This window comes from Parasteatoda tepidariorum, chromosome 2 (assembly GCF_982258835.1).
Source record: "Parasteatoda tepidariorum strain Cologne lab strain chromosome 2, Ptep-v5.0, whole genome shotgun sequence".
In the NCBI taxonomy this organism is placed as follows: Eukaryota; Metazoa; Arthropoda; class Arachnida; order Araneae; family Theridiidae; genus Parasteatoda; species Parasteatoda tepidariorum.
The window spans coordinates 61,580,340-61,606,320 of record NC_141756.1 but is presented as its reverse complement, the minus strand read 5'-3'; the positions used below and the strand labels follow the sequence as shown (position 1 = coordinate 61,606,320).

The 25,981-nt window shown below is 29.0% G+C and overlaps 1 protein-coding gene across 2 annotated transcripts in view; it reads right to left on the bottom strand.

Moving 5' to 3' along the window:
• The window catches only part of LOC107454802 (sodium-dependent proline transporter), a 136,610-nt gene that overhangs the window by 3,829 nt on the left and 106,800 nt on the right, over window positions 1-25,981 (bottom strand). For both annotated transcript variants that reach the window (XM_043042520.3, XM_043042519.3), the window contains exons 5-13: window positions 20,209-20,362; window positions 17,960-18,092; window positions 14,768-14,902; window positions 13,014-13,117; window positions 10,710-10,947; window positions 9,423-9,551; window positions 7,019-7,118; window positions 5,491-5,600; window positions 277-447 (exon numbers count right to left, since the gene is read on the bottom strand). In XM_043042520.3, coding sequence (XP_042898454.1) covers window positions 277-447; window positions 5,491-5,600; window positions 7,019-7,118; window positions 9,423-9,551; window positions 10,710-10,947; window positions 13,014-13,117; window positions 14,768-14,902; window positions 17,960-18,092; window positions 20,209-20,362 — 1,274 coding nt within the window. The remainder of the gene's footprint in view (window positions 1-276; window positions 448-5,490; window positions 5,601-7,018; window positions 7,119-9,422; window positions 9,552-10,709; window positions 10,948-13,013; window positions 13,118-14,767; window positions 14,903-17,959; window positions 18,093-20,208; window positions 20,363-25,981) is intronic.

Below are 25,981 nucleotides of genomic sequence, written 5' to 3'. Positions count from 1 at the left end.
CGTAACATGTTCCTATTAAAATGAATTTTATGGTAAAAAGTACAATATTCTCTAAGTACTTTTATCGTAATTTTATCTGGAATTTTTAAATGTGTACCTTATAAAGCGAATACTGATTACTTTAAAAGCGAATACTGACTTTCCCTAATTCTTTCACTTGAACTCAGTTAAGAAGAGTCTATTAACACGAACGTGAAAGTGTTTCTATTAGTAATAAATCGTTTGTATGTAAGAATTTATTTTTAGTTTTATGTTTTCATAAGAATATTGTCTTACTTCTCGGAAAGGTCTTTTTGTTGTAGTGCATATTTTGTAAAACATCAAAGCTACTATAACCACCACAGGAAAGAAAGCAATCACCCAACCAACAGCATTGGCCCAAGTAGGATATACATAGTTTCCACTCTTTGCCGGAGTGTATTCAATCCAGTTGAACACCAGAATGAACTGAAAATAACATATTTACATAAATTAAAAAGTTTTATTTTGAAACTATGCTAAAGCATGTAAACATATAAACAGCAACATAAGATGGATTTAGAATATATACAGAGTAACTTCAAATGTTTTTAATAAATAATTATTCAGGATAATTATTCAATAAATATTCAGGATAATTATTCAATAATTATTCATAATAATTGTTCAATAATTATTCAGTATAATTATTCAATAATTATTCTGGATAATTATTCACTAATTATTCAGGATAATTAATAAAAAATTGCTCAGGAACAAATTCAAATTTTTTTTGTTATTTAATATCGGAATATCTACTAGATTATAATTCAAATAAATTCAATTATGTAAGGGCACATTCTCGTAAAATACATTCTCAGTGTGCGTCGATATCAACGTTTCTAAATATTGCGTTCTCTACGGTTTACTGCGTTTCTGCGTTACGTTTCTGCGGATTCTAATTTTTTTAGACTGTGAAACTCAATCCGGTCAAGCTTTTCTTGGCGCATACTTAAACCCGGCTTAATAAATGAAGTTCATTAGTTGTTTTGGATAAAGGATAGTGAGCTCGACTCGCAATGAAGAGAACCAGGTTCGAATCCTTGTGATGACTTATCGATTCGAATTCCGTACCCAGCACACACCGACCACAGTGATGACGTAAAATATCCTCAGTGGTAAACGGACCACGGGTTAGAGTTGTTTTGTCGCCAGGCTAACCTTGGGAGATTTTCGTAATTTTCCTTTCCATGTAACATAAATGCATGTTAGTCCCATCAAAAAACCCTCCACGAAAGCATATTTCTCCCACTACTTGATCTAGAATAGGTTCCATTGTCTTCTGGATTGGGTTTAAAATTACAAGTCTACGGAGATGAACATTGGCAGTAGTAAACCTTAAATTGGATCGTCTGTTCGGAGACGCTAATAAAAAAATTATTCAAAAATAATGTAATGCTGAGGGTGAAATATTTTCATAATTTTATCAAGTATAGTCATAAAGTAAAGATTTATGCTAAGGTGTTAGAATCACAGGTATTGAACGGCATCTATATTAGCTCTTGCATGAGCTACACATGATTAAAATGAACCGTCTTCGAACAAAGAAATTAAATAAGCGTTGAGAATGGTAATGAGAGAAGCATAGTTTTAATTTGATTACTTTATTCAGAAATGAAAATTATGATGATAGGCACACTACTTGACATTTTTTTGAGAAGCAAACTATTTTTTAAATTTTTTAATGCATATATATTGTAACTGAAAAAAGCAAAACTATCATAAATTTTGCTATTCTTTTCATTGTCATTTTACTTATTAATTTACTTAATAATTTCCTATCAATAACCGAGCTATTAATTGAATAACGTATTATTGATTGGATAAAAGCATAATTGTTTCATAAATCATTTTATTTTATAATTTTATAACCGTCGTTGAACAGCCAACGCAATTTTGAGTTTACGACTACCAATGTTCCACTCCGTAGCCTTGTAGTTTTGAACCCAATCGAGAAGACAAGGGATCACCTGATTAAGTATAGGGAGAAATTAGCCTTCGTGGATGAATTTTTGATGAAACAAACCTGCATTTGCGTTACATGGAAAAGAAAACCACTGAAACCTCCCATGGTTAATCCGATGGTAAGGGGGCTCTAACCGGTCGTCCGCCTACCACTGAGGATATTTTACGTCACCACTGCGGTAGGTGCAAGCCGGATGCGGAATTCGTATCAACCAGTCATCGGGATTCCAACCCAGTTCACCTCATTAGAAGGTTCACCTCAATCTTCTGAGCCACAACTCTCTCGGGACAACTCTTTCACAAAACTCTAGAGAACCACACAACACCTCTAGGGCTTTTGAACATTTGATATGTTTCTAACAGTCCCATCTTAAATCATCTTCGTTTCTTTGAACAATTGAACAGGTCCTAATGCCTTCAATCCCATCTTTCTCAACAAACGATTAGTCAGATTTCTGTAACTTTTTTTTCAAGGTTTGATATAAGACAAAATTAAGAAAATTTGTTCCTGTATATTGACCATAGTTGCAAAATATTTAATATAATGTATTTCTTTTGGATCTCTTCTGAAATTATGATAAAAATTTCAAGGTTTATCTATAAAATGAAGAAAAAGTTTAAGAATCAAGTGAGAAATAAAGTAGTTTTTAGAATATTCAAAAATATGGTTAATAAATTAATATTAAACTAAAAAAATGCACATGGGATGCATTATCATCGAAAGCAATAAAATCGGTTGTCGACTGATATACAATTTTTGATCGGCATTTGTTATACCTAGTCACCCTGTTGCCGATTGCGACTGTTACTGTTTATAAGGTCTTCTACATTAGTATTATTATATAAACTTATCTTAATAATACATTAGTATTCTTATATTAGCTCCATATGGTTTAAACATTAGTTCGAAAATTCTAACTTGTATTACTTTATATATAATTATTTTGAAAATTAATTAATTTGAAAATATATTATAATTAATAATTTAATATAATTAATTTGAATATAATATAATTAATTTGAATGTAATATAATTAATAATTTAATAATTTAATATAATTAATAATTTAATATAATTAATTTGAATATAATATAATTAATATATGTAATTATTTTGAAAAAAAATCTGTATTAACGATGGTCATAAACAGAATATAGCATATATTACACATTCTATAACTAAACTCTAACAAATGTTAAGTGATTATATTTTTTTTTACTATTTGCTTAGTTTTGGCTAAATTTTTGTAGTTCTTAAAACTTTAGCACCTTAACACTAAGAAAGCTTTATCACCCCTAACAGCAAGAAAAGCTTTAAAACATTAGGCGCTTAATTTAGCAAAGTAATATACTGGGTTTTCTTTTCTAGAAAAGCCAGAGAAAATGCACTTCAAAACATTTCTTTTTCTTCAGAGGTGAAAACAAATTCTATCAAGGAGTCATTCTTTTGAGGCAGCTGGTGTCCTTGAAAGTTAACGTCTTGTGCCTCTTACAAGAACAAGCAAGGCTCTTGTCTTTCTCAAAACTGGAGCACTGAACATGGATGGAACAATTAATTTGTTTGAAAGGCTGCATTAAATTTGGAATTTCTCGACAACTTAATGACAAAATAGGAGTTCAGACAGACTGAATTTGCATACTCTCTCTTTCGACTAAGCCTTCTTTCTTTATTTTTCATTGCGAGTTGAAATATTAAATATCTGGTTATAAGCTGCTGACAAGGGAATAAATGCTTATTGTTTCATTTCTGAAAATAAAAAAAAGTAGTTTCGAGTTTTTTTTGTTTTTTGAATGATGCAAAGTAAAGGTTTTTTTCTTAGAATTTCAAAACAAACAAACTAAAACAACAGAACTTTGTTTTTTATTTATAATGGCATTTTATTAACTAATTTACTATAGATTAACTATAATTCCTATAACAGTAACTAATTCGAGGTTGTTTCAATATTTTATAGAAAGAAAATTATTTTTTAATTTAATTTTTAAAAATACCAGATAGATTAAGTATTACGAATAATTAAATAATTCCCAAAATAAGGATTTTTAATGAAATTTAAAACCATTTTGCATGTAATAAATTATTATCATCTGTCAATGGATTTTCCCAATGAATTAATTTTCAATTATGTTTTTGCAATTACAACTGTTAGACGTATCTCATATTTTTCCTTTGCATTTATCCTATGTAAAAGAATGATAATTATAAATTTGAAAAGGAAATGCATGGTTCACCAGTTCCATGTAGTAATACACATTAAAATGAAGTGTAACACTATGTAGTAGTACACTTTAATTTGATAATTTAAATGATAAATTAACTGCTGTTAAGGATATTTACACGCAAATAATGTTGACAAAATTTTTTGTTAATAAAAATGTATGCATATTTTTACCCATGCAATTCCACATTATAGATCTAGTTAAAAAGTGGAAACAAGCTAACCAGATAATTTGGGTTGGCTTTTATTATCTAATATAATATCTAACATAGATATTGATGCAAATATAGTTAAACATAAAGTAATTATTGTAGGGCGAAGATTATTGTTGATCTACATAAAAAAGGCTACTCTATATCTAATATAATATCAAATATAGATATTGATGCAAATATAGATGAGCATAAAGTAATTATTGTAGCGCTAAGATTATTGTTGATGTACTTAAAAAAAGATGCTCTCTATCTCTATATCTAGTATAGATATTGAAGCAAATATAGATGAACATAAAATAACTATTGTAGGGCAAATATTATTGTTGATCGACTTAAAAAAGGTTGCTCTCTATATCTAATATAATATCAAATATAGATATTGATACAAATTTAGAGGAGCAAAAAGTAGTTATTGTAGGACGGGAAAAATGGGAGTTAAAACTCACCTAGTCAGATTTGGGGTATAATGAGTTATGGCTAATAAAAAGTAAGTGCAATATTTAGGATTCTTTGATAAAATATGAAAATAGAGTGACAGGGCATAAAGATTCAATGTGGCGTACACTCTTCACGTTGTCAATTCAGTTGCGCACATCTTTAAATAATTTCATAAGAAAGTGAGTAATCACACATTTAAAAAAAAATTTATAGTCCATGTGTTACATAAAATAATTTACAGATAAACTGTTAAATCATATTTTTAAGAATCGTTATGTGGCATTTAGTTTTCCTACAAATTAATTTTCATTTATTTATTTAATTTTTTCTGTTTAATAGTTTCTCAGAGTTTACGAATGCAGTATATGAGATGTTTAACTTTTTAAGAACTGGACATGCATTCATTAATTTAATAAGAACCATAATCCATGCTTAAGAGTTAAACTTTTCATTTTTTTGGATCTGTATAATTGTTATTGTATTCAATAAGATTTTTCCTAATTTTGGAGACAAAGAATTTGTTGACTCAAATCTTTTTCAGAAAAAGTTATTCATTTAATTTGAAATCCTGATCTTGTAACTTTTGTCCAAGTAAAATATTAAAAATTTGTGTATTTTTAAGTTCATTTTCTTACCACTAATACTGCTGGAGTAAGATATTTCCACATAATAGCCCAGAAATAAGCCCATCCTGCAGATCTTGTTCCAATCATTTTCTCAATGTCTCGTAGAAACTTTTCAGCACCTAAAATATTAAATTAAATCGTTATTATTAATTTCAATTTTTAAAAAATGTAAGTAAGATGTTAGAAAAATATTAAATTTGAATGAGTTATAATTTTTATATCTTCACAAATTCAATTAAAAGAATAAATCTAGCATTTAAATTGTTTAAAAGTGCCTTTATTTTTCACTTTATTTTAGCCATACATAAAGCATAACTATTTATTATTATTCGTATGTTTATGCCGTAAGCTAATCGGAAAATCTGGATCTTTGCAAACAGTCAACGTCACTTAGCATTGCGTTTACGAGGCTTATTGCAATAAGTCTAGAAATGACGCCTTCAGTTTGCAAAAGTGTCGAATTTTCCAACAGTGAAAAGTGATAGTTATAAAATTTGAAAACGATATATTTTCGTATTAAATTAATTATTGAAATAAAGTATAACAAAATGCATAAATAAGACAATCATTTTTGCATTAAATACCAATACCATATTTGTAAGAGGCAGATCAAATATTACGTAAGCATGTTCTTGACAATTTTAGGTTCTCTTTTCGTAAGCAAAGATAGGCAAACTGCATATCTCCTTCCTTGCTTACGTAAAAAAGTCGTAACAATCCCCTTGTTTTTTGTTTCCTTTAACTTCGACTTTTACTGGAGTGATCTTATTTTAAAGATTTCAGCATTAAATTCAAATAACAGATGGTAAACCTTTACACGGAATAAAATTAGCCTATAAAATTTTATTTTATGAAATTTTTAAATTCCTTGATTTTTTTCAATTTTATCTTTATCTAAATTGAACTTTTATTTTAAATTTAACTTTTGTGTATCCCATGTAATTATTTTTCGAAATTTCTTACTACATTTTTACGTATTTAATAAAATTACAAAGAGCAAAAAAACTCTGATAAATTATGGCATTGTCGGTTAATGACATTTCCAGTAAAAAAAAAAAAATCACCGGTAAAAAAACAGAAATATATGACTTTTAAATCATTCATTTTATGATTTTTCCATTCATATGGTAATGGCTTACAGGCAATTCTAGTTTTTAAAATTACAGCTCTTATTATCGCACAATTAGTAAACAAAAACAAAACTGAGAAATAAATATAACAGTGTAAATGAATTTTATAAAACACTTTAAGGTATCATGAATAAAGTTACCTAATTTTACCACATTTACCAAATTTTATAACAGATTATAAAACCATATTTTATCTATAAAAATTTCCAATCTTTTCGGTGCTCACATAGAACTAGAAATAAGGGAAATTTCACCATATTCTGGTTTTTTATATCCTACTTTTTTCTCAATGTGAAAACAAGGGAATTTCAAATTTATACATCATGTCTGACCCCTTGTTGGTCAAAATATGCAAATATCAAATCCGGCCATACGCAATATTTGAACGGCCCCTGAAAATGTATTACCATAATTCCAGGATATCAAAAGACATTCACAAATCGCTATGATCAGAACTGAAAAATTGGCCGCATACTTGTCAAACAATTGGAGCCAATAAACACCAGCCTAGAAGGGGAGAAAAACGAATTTATTTAAACAGTATTTAAAAATTACATGCATGAAAAAAGAGCTTTAATTGCAATTTCTAAAATTATATAATACGAAAATTAGACCTTAAACATGCTGTTGCGGCGATGATTCAGTACAGAAATGGTGCAAATGGCAAGAAAGGAAAAATTTAAGTATCAAATTTAATAACTTTAAGCAACAAAACAAGATAATTTGATGTGGGTAGTATTTGTTAGGATTTCCATTGCCTGCCAAAAAAGTGATAGATATTTATAACTTTGTTGATTGATTACAGCGCCCTCTATTGGTGTCGCAGAAATGCGTAACAAATGCAGTCAAAAACTGAAAGCAGTCTTCTTACGTCACAAGCCAAAAAAAAAAAAGGAAAAAAAAAGATGAAGGTTGTCAAATGTATACCAGTTTTGATTTTAAGAACCCAACCATGCAATGATTGGTGAAAATTAACCACGACTCAACGATCCAATTATGACGCGCCTGCCCTCTGGCCTGACTCGAAGTTGCCTTCGCTGGGTAACGCTTGTCTGAAAGCAGGTTAGGAGAATCGGAAGTGAAAAATCAGTTTTTCGTTAGTATTGTGACATCACGAGCCAGATATTAGGCTCGTGTAAATATGATGTTACGTAGCAAACTTTCCTTACACAGTAAAGAAGAAAGAGCCATATTACTGTTTCTTTTTAGATAAATTTCTTTGAAACTTTTACAATTGTGAAATGACCAGAAGTAACGTCTAAAACGTCTAAGTCTGAAGCATCTACGTTATACTTTCCTGCCTTCCAGCAAGACCGTAAATGAAAGATGCATTAGCGATGAATTATATTTCACATATTTAATCTTGTAAATAATAGATATAAATGTTTAAAAGATTAATTATTCATATGTCATTAAAGTAATAACAAAGTCATTTTAATATTGATACACTTAAAAAAAATCACATTTGATAATAGCGATTAGTATGTATGCGCTTCCATAAGGTCATGTTACAATTTTTATGAATTATTGGAGGGAAGGTAGATAATTTCTTTGCTATACATTTTTTTAATTATTCGAATGAAGAATTAAAAAATATTGTAATAGAGCTCAATAATAATATTTAAATAAGGGAAACAATGTATTGAAACTCTAACCGACCAAGGCAACCCAATGGAGAAATCCAAATTTATAGAAAATATTATATAGATAATAGTCAATGCTAATATTCAAAAATGTAAATATTTCTGTAGCTAAAATTTAGAAACTTTCCTTGTTTCAAAAATAGATGCAGACACCGCCGATTGTTTCGTGGGTTATAATTTTTAATTTTTGCTTTTTCACCCTCCTCTTTTGCAACTTTTTTTCCTCTCAAAAACTTTTGATAGTTCTATATCTTTTGACTTCCATTTTCTTACTGGCTGATTTAAAGTATTTTACTTAAGCAAACATTGTTCATTTTCAGTATTTTTCGTCGCCATTTTTTGGTTAGTATTTTTGGCCTGAGGATCATGTTTTAGGGCATCTCAGAAACTGGTTTCAGTTTTAAATTTTGGAATAAATTGATTTGTGAATTTTAGTGTATGACTTTTATCTTTAATGTCATAATCGCAAGGTTTTTATTTTTCTTAATACTTCAAAAATTAATTATTTCAGATTTTAATTATGTCAGCTTTCTAACGTAAGGTGAACTCCAACCAACTTCACATATAAACTAATTTTTGATAGTTTTAAAATCTCAATTGTTCTGATCAGTCTCAATATTTATTGTTAAAAATCTGATAACTTTTATATTTTTCTTAACCTAATAATAAATTGGAATAACACAAGGTAAAACTATAAAATATAAACTTAAACAACGCACTCAAACTAAGACAAAATATTGTTTCTTACATTTGTTGTAAATATGATTCCACCTAGATAACCTAGGATACTTTTATCTTTAATATCATAATCGCAAGGTTTTTATTTTTCCTAATACTTCAAAAATTAATTATTTCAGATTTTAATTATTTCAGCTTTCTAACGTAAGGTGAACTCCAACCAACTTGATATCTAAACTAACTTTTGATAGTTTTAAAATCTCAATTGTTCTGATCAGTCTCAATATTTATTGTTAAGAATCTGATAACTTTTATATTTTTCTTAACCTAATAATAAATTGGAACCTCAAACATGTTTTTAATTGATTTTCAGTAAGGACTTTAGTGGTATACATTGCGCTTAAAAGTAGCCATTTTATAACACCCAGTAAAACTATAAAATATAAACTTAAACACAGCATTCAAACTAAGACAAAATACTGTTTCTTACATTTGTTGTAAATATGATTCCACCTAGATAACCTAGGATACTTAAAATAAAGACCACCCATGTTTTCTTCTCTCTCAATGCAGGGAAACGATCAAGTATTGCTGTTGTAACAGTCTCCAAAAGTGCAAACTGAAAAGGGAAAAAAATGTGCAATTGAATATTAAGTCTTTGAAAGTTTTTTTTAAAGTAATTAACACCTTTAATCAACACATTAAGACATTTAATCAACACATTTTTCAGATTTTTTATCTTCTTATGGTAAAAAAGTAAGATTTTTTCCTTTACAAAATTCGAATTTCAATTACGAATTTCAATTCGAATTTCTTTCAAAATACAAATTTCCTTTACAATTTATCGAAAAGCTAGGGCGAACATTTATAACTTTTCATTTGTAATATATACTAATGGTATTATGGCCGAAATGCTTTTGGGAGCTGATAATGAAATATCTAGAAAGAAGTAGTCAATAAATATCCGCAATCATTGTTTTTTGTTACCTTTAACAATTCGATTTCTGAATATTTTCCGATTATAGCTAACTAAATTCTTCTAAACTCCATTGTATATACAATATTGTTTCTATCAATTTAATTACAATATGAAAAACTCTGCATACAACATACAATGCAATAGGTTTAATGAGATTATAATATTTAATTAGAACTAAGTAAGCATAAATGATATTATTAATGTGATTGTTAATTTCAAATATAATGTGTCCGAATAAATACATAAATGCAGAAATAATCCTAAGTAACTACCATAATTATTCATGTAAAATTAGGAGGTAACTCACAATAAAAGCAACTGGAATATTGATAATTTTATTCTAAGAAAATTATCATTTGAATTTATGTTATAGAACTATTATTCAATGCTATTATTAGAGCTATTATTCAACAAAAATCATAATTAAAGGTCTCGCAGTAGACTGATTGTTAAGACACGGTTCCCAGCAGATCACCGAAGTCAAGCATCACTGACTGCAGTCAGTGTGCTGATGGGTGACCACCTGGAATAGTCTGCGTATGAACCGAGGGTACGCTGTATTGGTCCTCGTTAAACTGTTCTACCGTAAAGTGCTCGATTTCGCGTGCGGGTCGTCGGGCTACCGAAGCGGGAGTGCCATCCCCTCTGCAGAGGATCAAAATTGTGGGGGCATGTCTTCGGATCATCCTCAGGGGTGTTTCCCAGACCATCGCCAATAGCCCATTGTGAAGCTCTAGTGCGACGTAAGTTAACAACAACAACATAATTAAAATCTTTATTTGTCAATACAAAGCATACCTGGCTGTCAAGTCCCAGGGTGAGAAGCATGAAGAAAAAGAGGAATGCCCAAAGTGGAGCTACAGGTAGCCTCGCAACTACCTCTGGATAGACAATGAATGCGAGACCAGCACCTTGGTCTACCACTCGATCAACTTCCACATTTAGCTCGTGAGCCAAGTATCCAATGACTGAGAATATGACGAAGCCAGCAAAGATACTCGTCAAGACGTTGCTAACTGACACGATAAGTGAGTCCCTAGAGAAATATGAATTTTTAGAAACATTTCACAATCTTATGCTACAAATTGGCAAACTAGCCAAACATGTACATAACTGTTTACCGGTAATTTTTGATGAACTTATAATAAACATTTAAAAGCATCGCATTTTACGAATTTTAAAGCTAGAATTTAATAAAGAAAATATTATTTTTTACTCAAAAAGAATAGTAGAAAAACAATTGTTCTGAAATTAGTGATCGAATATTTATGGATTTTGCTTGAAAAATTGCATTAGAATTCATAAATCTCTAATATATAGTTAAGGCAGGTCACACACTAAGGAAATCAAACGGTAAAAAAGAGTCGTACATGAGGCGAATTCTATACTTTTGGGTTAGGATGCGCAGAGGTGATGTTCGCATGCTAATGCAAAAGCATGGGAAACTGCCTCTCGTATGTCTCTTACTTACAGCTCGCTCCCTTAGTGTATGGCCTGGTTTGGGTAACGAACTCGAATATGTTATACTCTGGATCACGGTTTCATGAACTATGTTCCACGAAGCATTTACCAGAACTCCGACAAAAATCACGAACGTGTTTGAAATAAAAATATTATGAATGAAAATTTTTTTGATAATATGATATTTTGTGCTTTTAGTGTGTAAAGAGAAAAAAATTAAGTATCTATTGTTTATCATCATTCAGGAAAGGGAGAATATAATGTTAAAAAAAAATCATCATTTAATTTGTCAGTTTTTCGTCCGTTATTTGATTCGAATATATTCACTCTAAAAATCAACACTAGACTGTATTATCCACACCTTAGTCTAACCTAATCCCAATTCACAGATAAAAATTTCCAATAGGGTATGCGTTTAACGAAACCAAATAAATTTTTTTAACAAAACTTATTGTACCAAAAAATAAATTGTGGATCTGTAATACTTGCCTAAAATTTATTTATTTATTTATTTGTATATGCTCTTGCTGTTTACAGTGAGAAATAAATCTACAACAAAATATTTAAATGGATAAATCAAATATGCTGCATGTATAAATGGCGAAATAACACAGCATTTTAATAAATATTTTGTCGTTCAATTTATTAGATGCAGCATTTCCAATTTCGAAGGTGCTCCATAGCAAAAGATTTTTGAGATCCTCTGATTTAGATGCAATTAGAAACAAATTAATTTTGCTGATGAGATCTAGGCAACATGATAATTTCTTACCTATGTAAGGCAGGTGTAAATTTAGCTATACTCTCGATTAATAATTCATAAAAGTCACTGGCGTGTTTAATAGATTTTAGTGCATTATATCAATTTTTTCCGATAATTGACACTTGGCAATATTACCCACGAAATAAATCGACATTTAAATACATAAGAATTTTATTTTGGTTATATTTCATATCTGTAAAATTGTTCTTTTTTAAACTTCTAATTTTACAATTTAAACAGTCCTTCGGTCACTATACATTTTTTCCCATTGTTATTCCTAGTCGCACTTAGTCTTAAATTTTTAAAGCAACATTTAAAGCAAATATTGTCAATATAAAAGCAAATATTGTCAATATTAAAGCAAATATTGTCAACATTTAAAGCAGAAACATTTAAAGCAAATATTGTCAATATTAAAATAACATTTAGGTTTAAAATTTATATTTCTTGAATTTAAACAAATGGTATCTGTTTCGACTTTATATTAAATTAGGCTTAATACCTATAATAATGACCTTGAAGACTCAAAATTCTTGTACTCTCTCGAATCTTTATGCGCCTTTATGTTTGATCGTTGCATAGAAATTTTTTGTATTGTTCCAATTTTAAACAGGCTCCGTTATACATAGTATTCTTTTCTATAGTCAAAATCTGAATTAATTGCAAAGAATAATTACTACACTAATGTAATACAAAATAAGCAAATTATCGACTGAAAGTATTTTTACAAATTATAATAACTCAATAAAAGCTTAAATTAATGTTTGCATTTGTACTGAACAATTGCGTCGTAAATATGTGCTTCATTTTATTTTTCTAAATTATCATAAATAATAAAAATTACATAAGTTAACTTAATTTGTTGCCATTTCACTTACTTGTAACAGTTGTTGTGGAATTTATTATAGGAAGAAAGAGTAATGAGACCACCCCAAGCTGGACTCAGAGCAAAGAAAATCTGGACGGCAGCGTCACCCCATACCTATGCAGATAAGATTTCATAAATATATCTATACATAATGGTTTATAAATAAATTATTTGAAAAAAGAATTAGATAAATACGTTCATCGTTAGAAATGTTAAACAAATATTTATATGTTAAATATAAAAAATTAAAAAAACATCTTCTTAATATAAATAAAATAACGCATTACAAATACGTTTTTTACGAATTTAAGTATTAAAAAGAAAATTTGCAGAAAAAAATACATGAATTTTACCCACTTCTCAAAAAGAAATGTTTTTACCAAAATAAATTGTTAATCTTAACAATATAACAGTTCATAATGTTTGTCATCTGTCAGCATTAGCATTTTTTCTCTAAAATTATAAGCTACTTTTTTTGAAAAAGATTGTTCAAAAATATACAAATATAGCCAAATCTTATCCTCTCCTCATCAAATAGGTATTTACTTTACTTATTTTATATCCATAGTTGAACAGCTGATTTAATTTTTGAATTTACGACAACTAATGCTAAACTCTGGAGCCTAGTAATTTTGAACCCAATCCAGAAGACCAAAAAACTCCTGGATTAAGTATTTTATTTTATTTTATGACCGCCGTTGAGCAGTCTACCCAATTTTTGGGTTTACGGCTACTAATGCTCAACGCCGTAGCCTTGTAATTTTGTAAGAAATTTGTCTTTGTGGAGGACTTTATGATGGAATCAACAAGCATTTGCATTACATGGAAAAAATAAACATTCCACAGTTAGCCTGACGGCAAGGGGACTCTAACCCATGATCCATCTACCACTGAGGATATTTTGAGTCGTAGGATATTAGGGTACGGAATTTGTTTCGACCAGCCATGACTGACTTTCGAACCCGGATCACCTTATTCAGAGGCAAGCTACTATACTTAGTATACTAAGTCAACACGGCTCGTTATTTACTTATTAAAAAAAGCAGAAAGTTGAAAATGTTAACTGAATTTTTCTAATGAGATTCTTTTTCGCTTTCTAATGAGGTAAACCGGGTTCGAATCTCAGTTAAGGCTGGTCGATACGAATTCCACACCCGGCTCTCACCGACCTGAGTGCTGACTTAAAATATCCTCAAAGGTTGACAGATAAATGGATTGAGGCCCCTTGCCGTCAGACTATCCGTCAAAAGCTTTCGTGGTTTTTCTCTCCATGTAACACAATGCGGGTTACTTTCATCAAGAAGTCCTCCGCGAAGGAAAATTTCACTGACTACTTGATCCAGGAGTTCCCTTGTCTTCTAGATTAGGTTCAAAATAACACAGCTACGGAGTTGAACGTGTAAACTTAAAAATTGAGTCGGCTGTTCGACGAGAGTTATAAAATATATCACTAAATTGAATTTTTTGCCTAGAATATTAGTATTCCCGTTTTTTTTTCTCTTAATATTTCTTGATATCATTCATCATCAAACAATTTCAAAGACCACTGTCTCCATCATGTCAAAAACCCACTGTTCCCTATAAGAATGTAATTTCATATGGCAAAGCAAAAAAAAAAATTTTAGAAATCGATCGAATAGTTCGTAAGAAATCTACGATTCTTTTTAAAATTTGGTAATAAATTATAATTACAAATATTTAAAGAATTAAAAACAAATTAATATACAGATTATAAATGAGTAATATTCGAAAAAAGTATATTACCTGGGCTGTGAGCAATCGACTCCAATTGGGTGTGACGTAGAAGATTATTCCTTCTAGTGCACCAGGCAACGTCACTCCTCGGAAGAACAGTATAATCAACACCACGTATGGGAATAACGCCGTAAAGTAAACCACCTTAAAAAGGTATAATTAATAATTATTTTCTTAAAGATAATTTAAACAGATATATTAAAAAGATATAATCAATAATCATTTTCTTAAAGATAATTTAAACAGATATATTAAAAAGGTATAATTAATAATCATTTTCTTAAAGATAATTTGAACAGTTATATATGTTGCACAAACTCATTAGGAACATGCAATTTAATTTAAAATCATAAGCTAACCAAATGAATTTGCCTTTTAGCTTTCTATTTATATTCCGTCGGTGGTGCGGTGGTTTAAAATAACACACACCGACATTTATCCCCACCCCTATACCCCTAAAGGGGCATTTATCGGTTAATGGTTAAGGTTGGAAGACAAGACAGATACTGTAACCTCCTTAGAAATTAGCAAGTCTTCATACAAGCTGGGAAGATGAGAATGAAAGATGAAAAAATTCCATTATAAGCTTCGTACAGAGCTAAGTGTTTGTCCCACTGAACTAAATCAATATAAATATAATATAGATATAATATCAAACAAAAGGTAATTTTTATAAAATCCAATCCTCCACCTGTCAAACAATTTTATAGGGGATGAATGAAAACTGCCTTGCTAACTTTAGCGCACAATAACGTTTGAAATTAATAAGGTAAATAAGTTCTGTTAAACAAAATTATTCTAATGGACTAAACATGCAAACAGCTTTATGCATGCCTTAGTAGCAGATAAATTTTTCCTCTCTTAAATGTAGTTTTTACTCTAGGAGATAATAATAGGAGATAATCAAGGATATAATCTAGAATATGATCAATAATTTGTGCAATTCAATCAAACATCTGTCATCGAAATGTTTATCAACGAAATAATTTGTCATCTAGTTTAGATAAACCATTCTAACAAAGAACGGCTTGGAGAAATGTTTAAAAGTACTTAAAAGAAAATAATAGTTACTTGCCACAAAATTACTGAAAAACGCTAGTGTTTAACAGCAAATAACATGGGGGGGGGGGGAATGATAAAAGAAATTTTATAAGTTAATATTTAAATTAAGCTAACTAGCAATTTTATCAATTGATTAATTAATTCAAAATTAATTGTTAAATGTTAAATTTACTTTTTAGATAAGTATTACTGGTTTAAATCGAACTTTATCAATTGAAATATTTACTGTTTATCAAAAATTTCGCTTCTACTAAGGAAAGAAAATATTTCTCGATTCAAACATTTGTACAGTTCAGACGATATTCTATAGATGGCAGCACGAAACTAATTTTATTTCGTTATTTTGTTCATAGATGTCAGCACCAAAAATGTCATGACAAAAAATTTTTCTTCTAACTCATAGTGACAGAAATATAATAATAACACTTTATTTTTAATTAAATTGAAGTAATTTTTTTCCTCTCAACTCAATTTACTAACAATTTAGTAGAACTTAAATTCAATTACAATGGGGTTGTAATTTTTTTTCTTTTTTAAAATGAATTCAATGAGATTATTAATGGTCCTTATAAGGCATGTGTTAAAAAAAAATTATTAACAAATAAATAAATAATAACCTCGTTTTGCTTCGTTCCATCCGAAAACGCGACTTTTCAACCGCAAGACATGATACAATCACCAGGGATTTTAAACTCCTCTTCTTTTACTTAAACGTTATAGTTTGTTTTTTATAATTTTTATCGTGCTTCACGTAAACTTTGTTTTATTACTGTTTTTAAATATTATCTTATAAATAGAGGCTATTACGCTTTCTTAATGAAATAAAAGATGTTAAGATCGGTTTAATTTTAACATAATTTTTCTAAGAATTGAATTAATTATGGATTAAATTTTATTAACTTAAAATCATTATTATAAAATGAAAATTTTGGAATTTTTATGAAAAAAATTTTGTTTTATAAATGCATTTCTAAATCTAATAAAGTTATTTTCAAAAAAAAATGTATGTTATATAAAATAATTTTTTTTAACTAGTTAATAATGTTTAAAATTAAATTATAAATTGCTCTCGTTTACTTTGATAATTAACCTAATGTTATAAACTAATTTTTAAAAATTGGGAATGCGAAAACCAATGATGTGAAATAATCTAAAATATTAATAATATTCTCGAATAATAATCTCAAATTTTACTACAACAAGCAATTGTTAAAAATAATCTTAAATAGCAATAAATATACAAGGTGATCTTAAGTCCAGACTTGTATCTTTGCAATGAGTTTAAACAGTTTTAAAAAGATTTGATAGATGGCGGCACATTGCTACTAATGCCTAAAAGATGTAAGAGATGAGACAAAGTAATAAATGATTCAGGCTTCATTCGCCTTAGGTATATTGAAAAAGGGGAAATATTTTAAATTTTAAATAAGCTTTTAGACCTCTTTGTTTTATTTTTCACAAATAAGCTGATAGGGGCTATTTATTCGGATCTGATGTTGGATATTTATGTTACTCGTATCTTCATTTACTCGTATTCATTACGTATGCAATTCAGGAAAAATGAAGATTAATTTATCTAACATGATTCAAAGAAATTCGAATGCACAAACACACACAAGCGGAACAATTAATTAAACCCCGAGAATTTACGCCTACTATATATGTTTTTAATCCTTCTTCTTTTATTTAATCATCTTGTTCAAGCCTCTCCGTCCCCCCTTAGTCCAGCTATTTCTATTTTTATTGCATTTTGTTTCGATTTTGTTCGAAATTTTTCTTCTGTGTCTTGTTTTCTTCTATCATTCTGTGTTTTTTAAAGAAGATTCCGCATCATAGAACCAAAACTATATTATGTTCAAGTTGAATCACTTAAGTTTTATACACATTGTTTACATGTAACACGTGCCACGTTTATATTAACCACTTTTGGAGGTATTTTTTAATAGTTTATAATAATTTTTAATTTGTGCTTAGTATAATTATTTTTAAGTATAATGATCTATTCATATTAGTAAGAAGTGTTTATGAATGTTAATTATCAATCAATATGTCTAATTAAGTTTAAATAATAATTATAGCTAATTAACATAATTCATTGGTATTAAGTATAAGTCATGAAGTTGTGTATTAATGTCTTACCTTCCCAGAAGACTGAACGCCTTTACTGAGGCATAAAAATACTATAACCCAGGCTAATATTAAGCAGGCAGCAAGCGTCCATCGGACTCCGCCAGTTTCTTCAATTCCGGAAGACTGACCAAGAACGTAATTTCTAACGGAATAAAACAATGCAAATCCAGTATATAAAATATAATTGTTTGTCATTTTAATATCACAAGTAATAAAATATTGGAATATTACATAAAAGGAAGAAGAAGAAAAAGTCATTAATAGCAAATCTAAAATAAAGTGTTTTAGCATTATTGCCGTCGTGCACTCGCTAAGATATTTAACTTTTTAGAAATGTAGTTATTTCCATGTTCAGTTTTAGCATAATTAATATTTATTTTCAAATTTATTTTTAAATTTATTTTAAATTTATTTTACACTGAAGAGCCATTAAATTATGACCACCCTCCATCTATAACAATAAGCTCGCCCAGGTTGGTTTCTCGCCCAGGAACAATGTTTTCATGGGGCACATTAGGACCCATAATCCACATAGAACAATCCCTGACGTCTGTAAGCTACTTGAACATAATTGCAGACATGGTTCACCCATTCATGGCATTTTTTTCCTGCGGGGGATGGTGTTTACCAACAGGATACTGTACCATGTTATAAGGGTCGAATCGTCGTGGATTGGTTCGGGGAACATTCCAGTGACTTTCAAGTCATGTCTTGGCTCCCAAATTCACCTGACCTTAATCCAATAGAGCATTTGTGGTCCTACTTGGAAAACCAAATTCGTGCTGCCACGCTACCCCCTCGCAATGTGAGGGAATTGCAGGATCGACCCGTTGGTGAGTGCTTGGTACCAGATACCTCAGATTACCTATCGGCAACTTGTACAATAAATGCCACTGTGGGTGCTAGCAGTTTTGAGGGCTAAAGGTGGTCTTACATGTTATTGGCAGGGTGGTCATAATGTAATGGCTCTTCGGTGTATATTCAGCAAATTCTGAATTTAGCAAGTGATAAAACAAATTATGAATTAGAATTGCTCACCATTTTTGTTTTTCTTTTTATTGATAATGATATGATGCGATCAAGAGTGTTGCACAAATACATCTTAGTTTTAATTCTGGGGTTAAAACTACTAAAGACTACTAAAAATAATTTTCTTAAAAACAGTAAATGGTAATCAAAGAGTAAACACATTATTTACAGTTTTTATAATTTCACTTGATCACAATAAAGTAATTAGATTCGAGACTATTGGATCTGAGAACATTAAACGTTATATTTATAAGGTTTTTATTTCAATAATCCCCATATGCCAAAGGAACAGATGAGAAAATATTAAATTGAAATTTCCTGTAGCAATCTTCTATATTTGAACAACTATCAGCTATGACTAATGGGCTTTTTTGCCAATGACTAGACTAACGTCTTTTTTAAGACTAATGGCAATCAAAAACAATTGAAACTTATAGTGCCATCAGGTATTTTTCCCTAATAAGAATTTGAGTGCTTATGTGGTTGAGTGCTTAACTAATTTTTGTAACAAGACCCCATCTTACAGACATGACAGACGATGAATAAAAATGTAATAAAATACCATTATTACGATGGGATGAATTCAAAATTGATATTTCAAGATATATTGATATATTACGCAGTCCTATAACTAACACATGTAGCTCGAATGTCAGACGTTGATGCGTATCATGGTTTGGTTTGTATGTATAGCTGGACAAACAGCAGCTTTTTAATCCTTACGTTTTGAAGTTATTTATTAAGTTGTCCACATATTTCATGTTATGGTCCTCTTTCATTACAAATCGAGAGTGTTAACTTTTTTCAAAATACAAAAAGTGATTTAAGAAATGTTTAGAATTTTTTTTGTGTACTCTAAACCTTTTATTGGTTTGTCAAATATGTTTTAAATTCTGTCGTAAATAAACAAATTAAAAAAATGCGTTTTTTAGTTTTTTTCCCTCCATTTTCTACTTTCCCATCATCACTAGAAAAATTTCACTCAAAAAGTACAAAAGTAGATCTTTTAGGACAACTTTTTGAAAAAAGCAAAAGACTCGAGAATCGGGGAGAACTGACCCCGATCTGATATAAGTTTAAAGCATATTAGAAGAAATTAAACAACGTTGAATGCTTTCATGGGCCTTATTCGAAATCTCCAATTGCTTTTTCCCCCAGCACATGACAATTCTAGTTTAGCGAATGTTACAAAAATATTCAATGAGTTAAACAATTGAACTTATACTTACTCAAAGTATTCACCGGCTGGAGGTTTTTTGGTCATGTATTTTACGAGTGAACTTAGATTATGAGCTATGGAATAATTTCCATCAAAGCAGGTGCGGTTGTAGTAAGTGCCATTTTTCTGCATACAGTCCTGTGCGTCATTATAGGAGTAGCAGGCTATGAATAGAAGAATAGGGCATTTGTTAGCAACCGCAGAATGAGCTATGAATTTTTTGGCTCCTAATTGCTTTTAATAAAATCGGGTTAAGAATGAAAAAAAAGTATTTATCAGAAATAATAAATATATATATATATATATATATATATATATATATATATATATATATATATATATATATATATATATATTTCAGAAATAATATATATATATATATATATATATATATATATATATATATATATATATATATATATATATATATATATATATATATATATATATATATATATATATATATATATATATATATATATATATATATATATGCATCCTCTCACATTTCCTGCATAACTTTCGAGCCATTCTTTTATTTAATCATAATAGATGAAAGTTAATCTTTTAACAGTTGTTTTTCTGATTATTAATTTGTAGTCATTTTTTGAAAGGATAAATCCATACTTTTTATGAATCATTTATTGAGAAAAATAGTTAAGAAAAATCTATTTACAATTTATATACATGGAGCAGATCTCCTGGACAAAAGTTTACAGTACCATTTCCAAAAGATGAGTGCACACTTTTTTACGTGTACCATATAATTATTCGTTCATGTCATGTGATCTATAATACCAGATCTATATGTGATCTATAATTCTTTGTTAGAATTGGCGCCACAAGATAATATAATTTTTGATTTTAATGGGAATTCGGCTTCATTGAGATATTTTACTGCGCAGTATAGACTCATTTTATAAATAAAGATTTCATCGCTATTCAATGAAACTTAATATATGCGCGAAGAGCTTAGTTACTTATGAGAAAGAGATTATTTAATGTCCTCATCAGTCAGAAAAGCTTGTCTACAAATAAAATATAATTCTTTAAGTTTAATTTCAAGATCCTTTTAATTTTATTAAGCTAGTATTTTAGATGTTACATATATATCTATATATATGTAGTTACAGTATCATAGAGTAATATCTCGGCAGATTGCGCCAGCTAACATCATGTAATACTCGAAGGAATTGCATCAGATAACTTCGTCATTGAACGGCGCCAGTGAATCTAGACGGGAAAACTCCCGAATTAATAACTAACTCTCTCTCTTCGAAAAACAATCTAATTTCATATTCACAACCGATTTGGCGACCACTGCGAGAAGGCAGCTCTCACCAATCATGTCACTGTTAATCATATTTCCTTCTATCTTTTTTTCTATTAAATGTTAAATTTGCTTATTAAATTATTGTCGCTATTTCATCTTATGCTGCACAAACTCCTATATATATATATATATATATATATATATATATATATATATATATATATATATATATATATATATATATATATATATATATATATATATATATATATATATATATATATATATATATATATATATATATATATATATATATATATATATGTATATATATATATATATATATATATATATATATATATATATATATATATATATATATATATATATATATATATATATATATATATATATATATAGTGAATTAAAATTAATAAAAGCACAATAGAAAAGCTGTGAAAATTCTGTGTTTAGTACGACATAAGTTCAATTTTGTGGGACTAATTGTGGGACAGAATTTTCATTGAATGAACGCAGAATGAACATTGCAGAACGCAGAATGAATTGCACTTATTCCTTCTAAACGCAGAATGAATACTGAACTGATCAAAAGCATAAAAAATTATAATAAAAATTGCCTCCGTATTTTCGTACTCTGGTGTAGAGCTCTAAGATTTGAATACTTTTCCATTAACTTAAATAGGCTTAATAAAAGTAAATTCTAAAAAAGCTATTATGCTGAAAATGTTTTAAAAAATGACAAAATAATAAAACAAAATAAATAAAAGTGGTGTATTTTGCTGAAATAATTTTTTTCTATTCGAAATTTAAAATGATAAAATGCTATAAGTACACCCTTGGCCAAGGTACAGTCAATAAGTACAACCAATCAGAGACTATTTTATACAATTTATTTAATTAAACTAAAAGGTACTGTCTTCAAATGTATGGGCACTTTGTCCCATTGCGACACTCTGCCATGCTTGTAAAAAAAACGTTGTGATGTTGTTTAGGTCAGTTGCGCATGCGCTCCTTGACTTCATCGTCAGTTTGAAACCAGTGACCGTTTCCCGCATAGCGTTTATGAGCTCTTTAAAACCATGAATGTCACAGGGAAACATATCTGGAGTATAAATTGGGTGGCACAGGAGATCCAATTTTAATATTTGCAGAAGCCCCTTTAATGTACTGACTATCTAGGATCCAGTATTGTAGTGCAAAAGGATTTTTGAATGAAGCAACAATGTGTTAATGGGAAGTTTTAGTAGTTTCATCTTCTTTTGATATCAGAAAAGGAATGGATAGACTGATGGCTTGAAGGTTATTTTTTTTTCCATCTTTGCTTGCAAGCCATTTGGCGAGAAAAAAGAATTTGCGGAAGCTTCCTCTTCCTACTAGCAACTACATTTCAAGCCAATCTCCGCTTTTCAATTCAGAATAATTTTGGTTTATCAGTCTATGCCACATTATTTATTGACTACTATTTTGTAATGAAAAACCATCCATCTGGTTTTCACAGATGATTAGTATAATGTTAGCCTCAATGGTTCATCCGGTTTCAGAAGACTGTTTTTTTTTACAAGCATGCAACGCAGAAAGACGATAGTACAGTCCGCAAAAAAAAAAAAACGAATCACCCTGAATAACTTTCGTTCTAATGATCGGATTTTCACGAACTAAGTGTCAATCTTAATGGTTTCTGGGGGTGACCTCAAATATGTTAATTAATTAGTGCTAACTATTAATTAAGTTACGAAATCAGACACAAAAACGTACTTTCTCTGAATAAACATATATTTTTTTTTACATATTTGGAATCTAGACACTTGAATTAGGGGGGTAGACAAAATTTTAAAAAAATTGGGTGGTAAATTGGGCCGCAATAAAGGTTTATATATTTGGCGATAGTCCAGAGAACCGCCAAAAAAAGTCGCCTGCGCAAATAAATATTTTAAGATAACCCATTGACTAATTCAAAAGAGGAGTGCTTAGTTTTACTAGGTTGCTAAGCAACCAAACTTTGATAGTAAAAAAATTGAAATAATGTTCAGTGATTGCTCGGAGAGGTTTAATTTATTGTTAATAGAAAATATCTCGAAGTTTCTTGGCAATAAACAATTTTTTAGGGGATTTCTGTCCAAAAAGCAAAAAAAATATTATTTTAATCTCCTTTGAAAAGTAAATTTGAATCGATTTATAAATTATTTATGATAGTTTTTAGAATTTAAATACATGAACTTTTTATCTGATATTATTTAGATTACACTGTTTTTACTATATTTATTCGAGGATTTTATACTAAAATCAAATGAACATAACTTATTATAGCTATATACAGAATTTTAGGGATAATCATTTTTACAGCTTTAATCGAGTCTTCTAGGCAAGAAAGTTTGAAGGAAAAAAAAGTGCTTGAAAAATAAAATGTAGATTGTATAATAATTCTAATGAACATTCACAAGATTTTTTATAATTTACGATATTTCTTTTTTCTATAACTCAAGGAATTGCTGAATGTTTAGTAGCATTTTAAAAAGATTGAAATATGTTATGTTTAAGAATAAGATATTGAAATAATATGTTGCATATTGTAGGATTCACTGTTTAAAAAATCGCTTCATTCTACTAGATATTTAGGTTACATCATTTTCTTTGGATAAAGATGATTAGCAAATAGCATCCTCATGTTTCGATACATTCTGAAACTTATACGTTCGCAAATTCACCATAAAATGTTGCACAGCATATTCTTCATTTACGATAAGCTACATTTACCACCAAATACTGCTACTGTGGTTATTTTTGTTTTCTTATATATATCTGATGCTCTCTTTTTAAACAGAGCTCGTAAGATCCTTAAGATACTGAAATGGGGGCACAAAAACTTAAAAGATAAAATATTTAATTTCATTAACTCAAAATATCTGGAGTCAAAATGTTAATTTTTAAGTTAAACATAACTTTTACAATATTGATGTTCTTACGTTTTTGAAGACCACATGAATCCTGATAAAATATTAAAATGCATATGTTTACTTTAACGAGTGTAAAATCCTTATCAAAATAATGATCAAGATCCAAATGTAAAGTAGTATAATTGACGATAAAAACTCAAATGGCTTCAAAACATATGAAGAGGGAAGTAAAAGTCGACATGTTTCGAGATTTCAAATATAATCGCCCATTCTCAAGACTTGTCAGACTTGGATAACTTGTGACTTTTATTATTGGACGCTCAAAACATGTCTATTTTTATTATCATCTATTATTTTTTTAAATCAATGAAATTTTTATATTTTCGATTCAGTTTCTTGGGATTATCCACTTAGTTACACAACATATTAAATTATTTCACTCGATATTAAAATAAGTTTTACATATGTTATAGGCACAGGTTCTTAGATTGAAAAAATAATAATTCACTACTTTGTAAAAAAATCAATGCAGTAAAAAAAAAATTTTTTTTTTGCTGAAAGCCTTAAAATTTTAATTTAAGGTCATAAGAAAAATTCCGTTTACAATTGAAATTTCAAAAGTCGAATGTGAAAATGGAATGTCCCCTAGTACCAGGAATCGAAATTAAATAGTTACAGGGACAATTTTTTTAAACAAGTTAGCGTTTCCGTCCTACTCGAAGTTGTTAGAAAAGGTATTTTTTATATATCGATTCCAAAGTTTATTCTACATATATTTCAGGGTATACTTTCGGAGTATTTCGATCGAGTTTAATTTTACATCCTTATTTGCTTAAAATTATTAAATAATTTACTTAAAATAAATTATTCAAACTACATGATTTAATGCATTTATAGTATAATAATAAACGAAGCTTCCAACGCATATCCTTAACCTTAATACCGCTATCATTAAATAAATAGAATAAGCTTAGATAAATAATAAAAGTTAATTTTTCCCTCTTTTTAATTTTCAAGGAATAATATGTTTCGATCAAACAGATTTCATTCTGGAAATAGCAAAATTATTGAGTAGGTCCCTTGGAGCAATATCATTCTTATCCTCTTTTGACGAAATATAGGAAAAATTGGTTTTCACAGTTTCTGTAAAAAGTATGTTAGCCTACTTGCCACGTTTTTTTAAAAAAAAAATTTTATTAAAATAAGTTCGGAAATTGTGTATTTTTATAGCACTTTTTTAAAAATCAGATGACTCTAAAATTGGCACAGCTTCGGAATCCTTACAAATTTCAATTTTTAGTATTTCCTGCTTAACAAAATAAGGCATTTTCCTGATAATAAATTATACTGCAATAATATCTTGGAAATCATGCTAAAGTAAAAAATTAAACAAAATAGTTTAGTATATTATCAGAAAAAAAATCTACTTGGTATCATAAAGAGTAAAAGATGTAATGAAATAATTAGTGAATCACACGTGGTCAGATAATTAAAAATTTAATTTCACAACCAAGATAGTAGGACGACATTTAAGATACTGAGATACTTTAAGACACTAAAAAAATTGACTACGTATTCCACAGCTGTTCGGTATC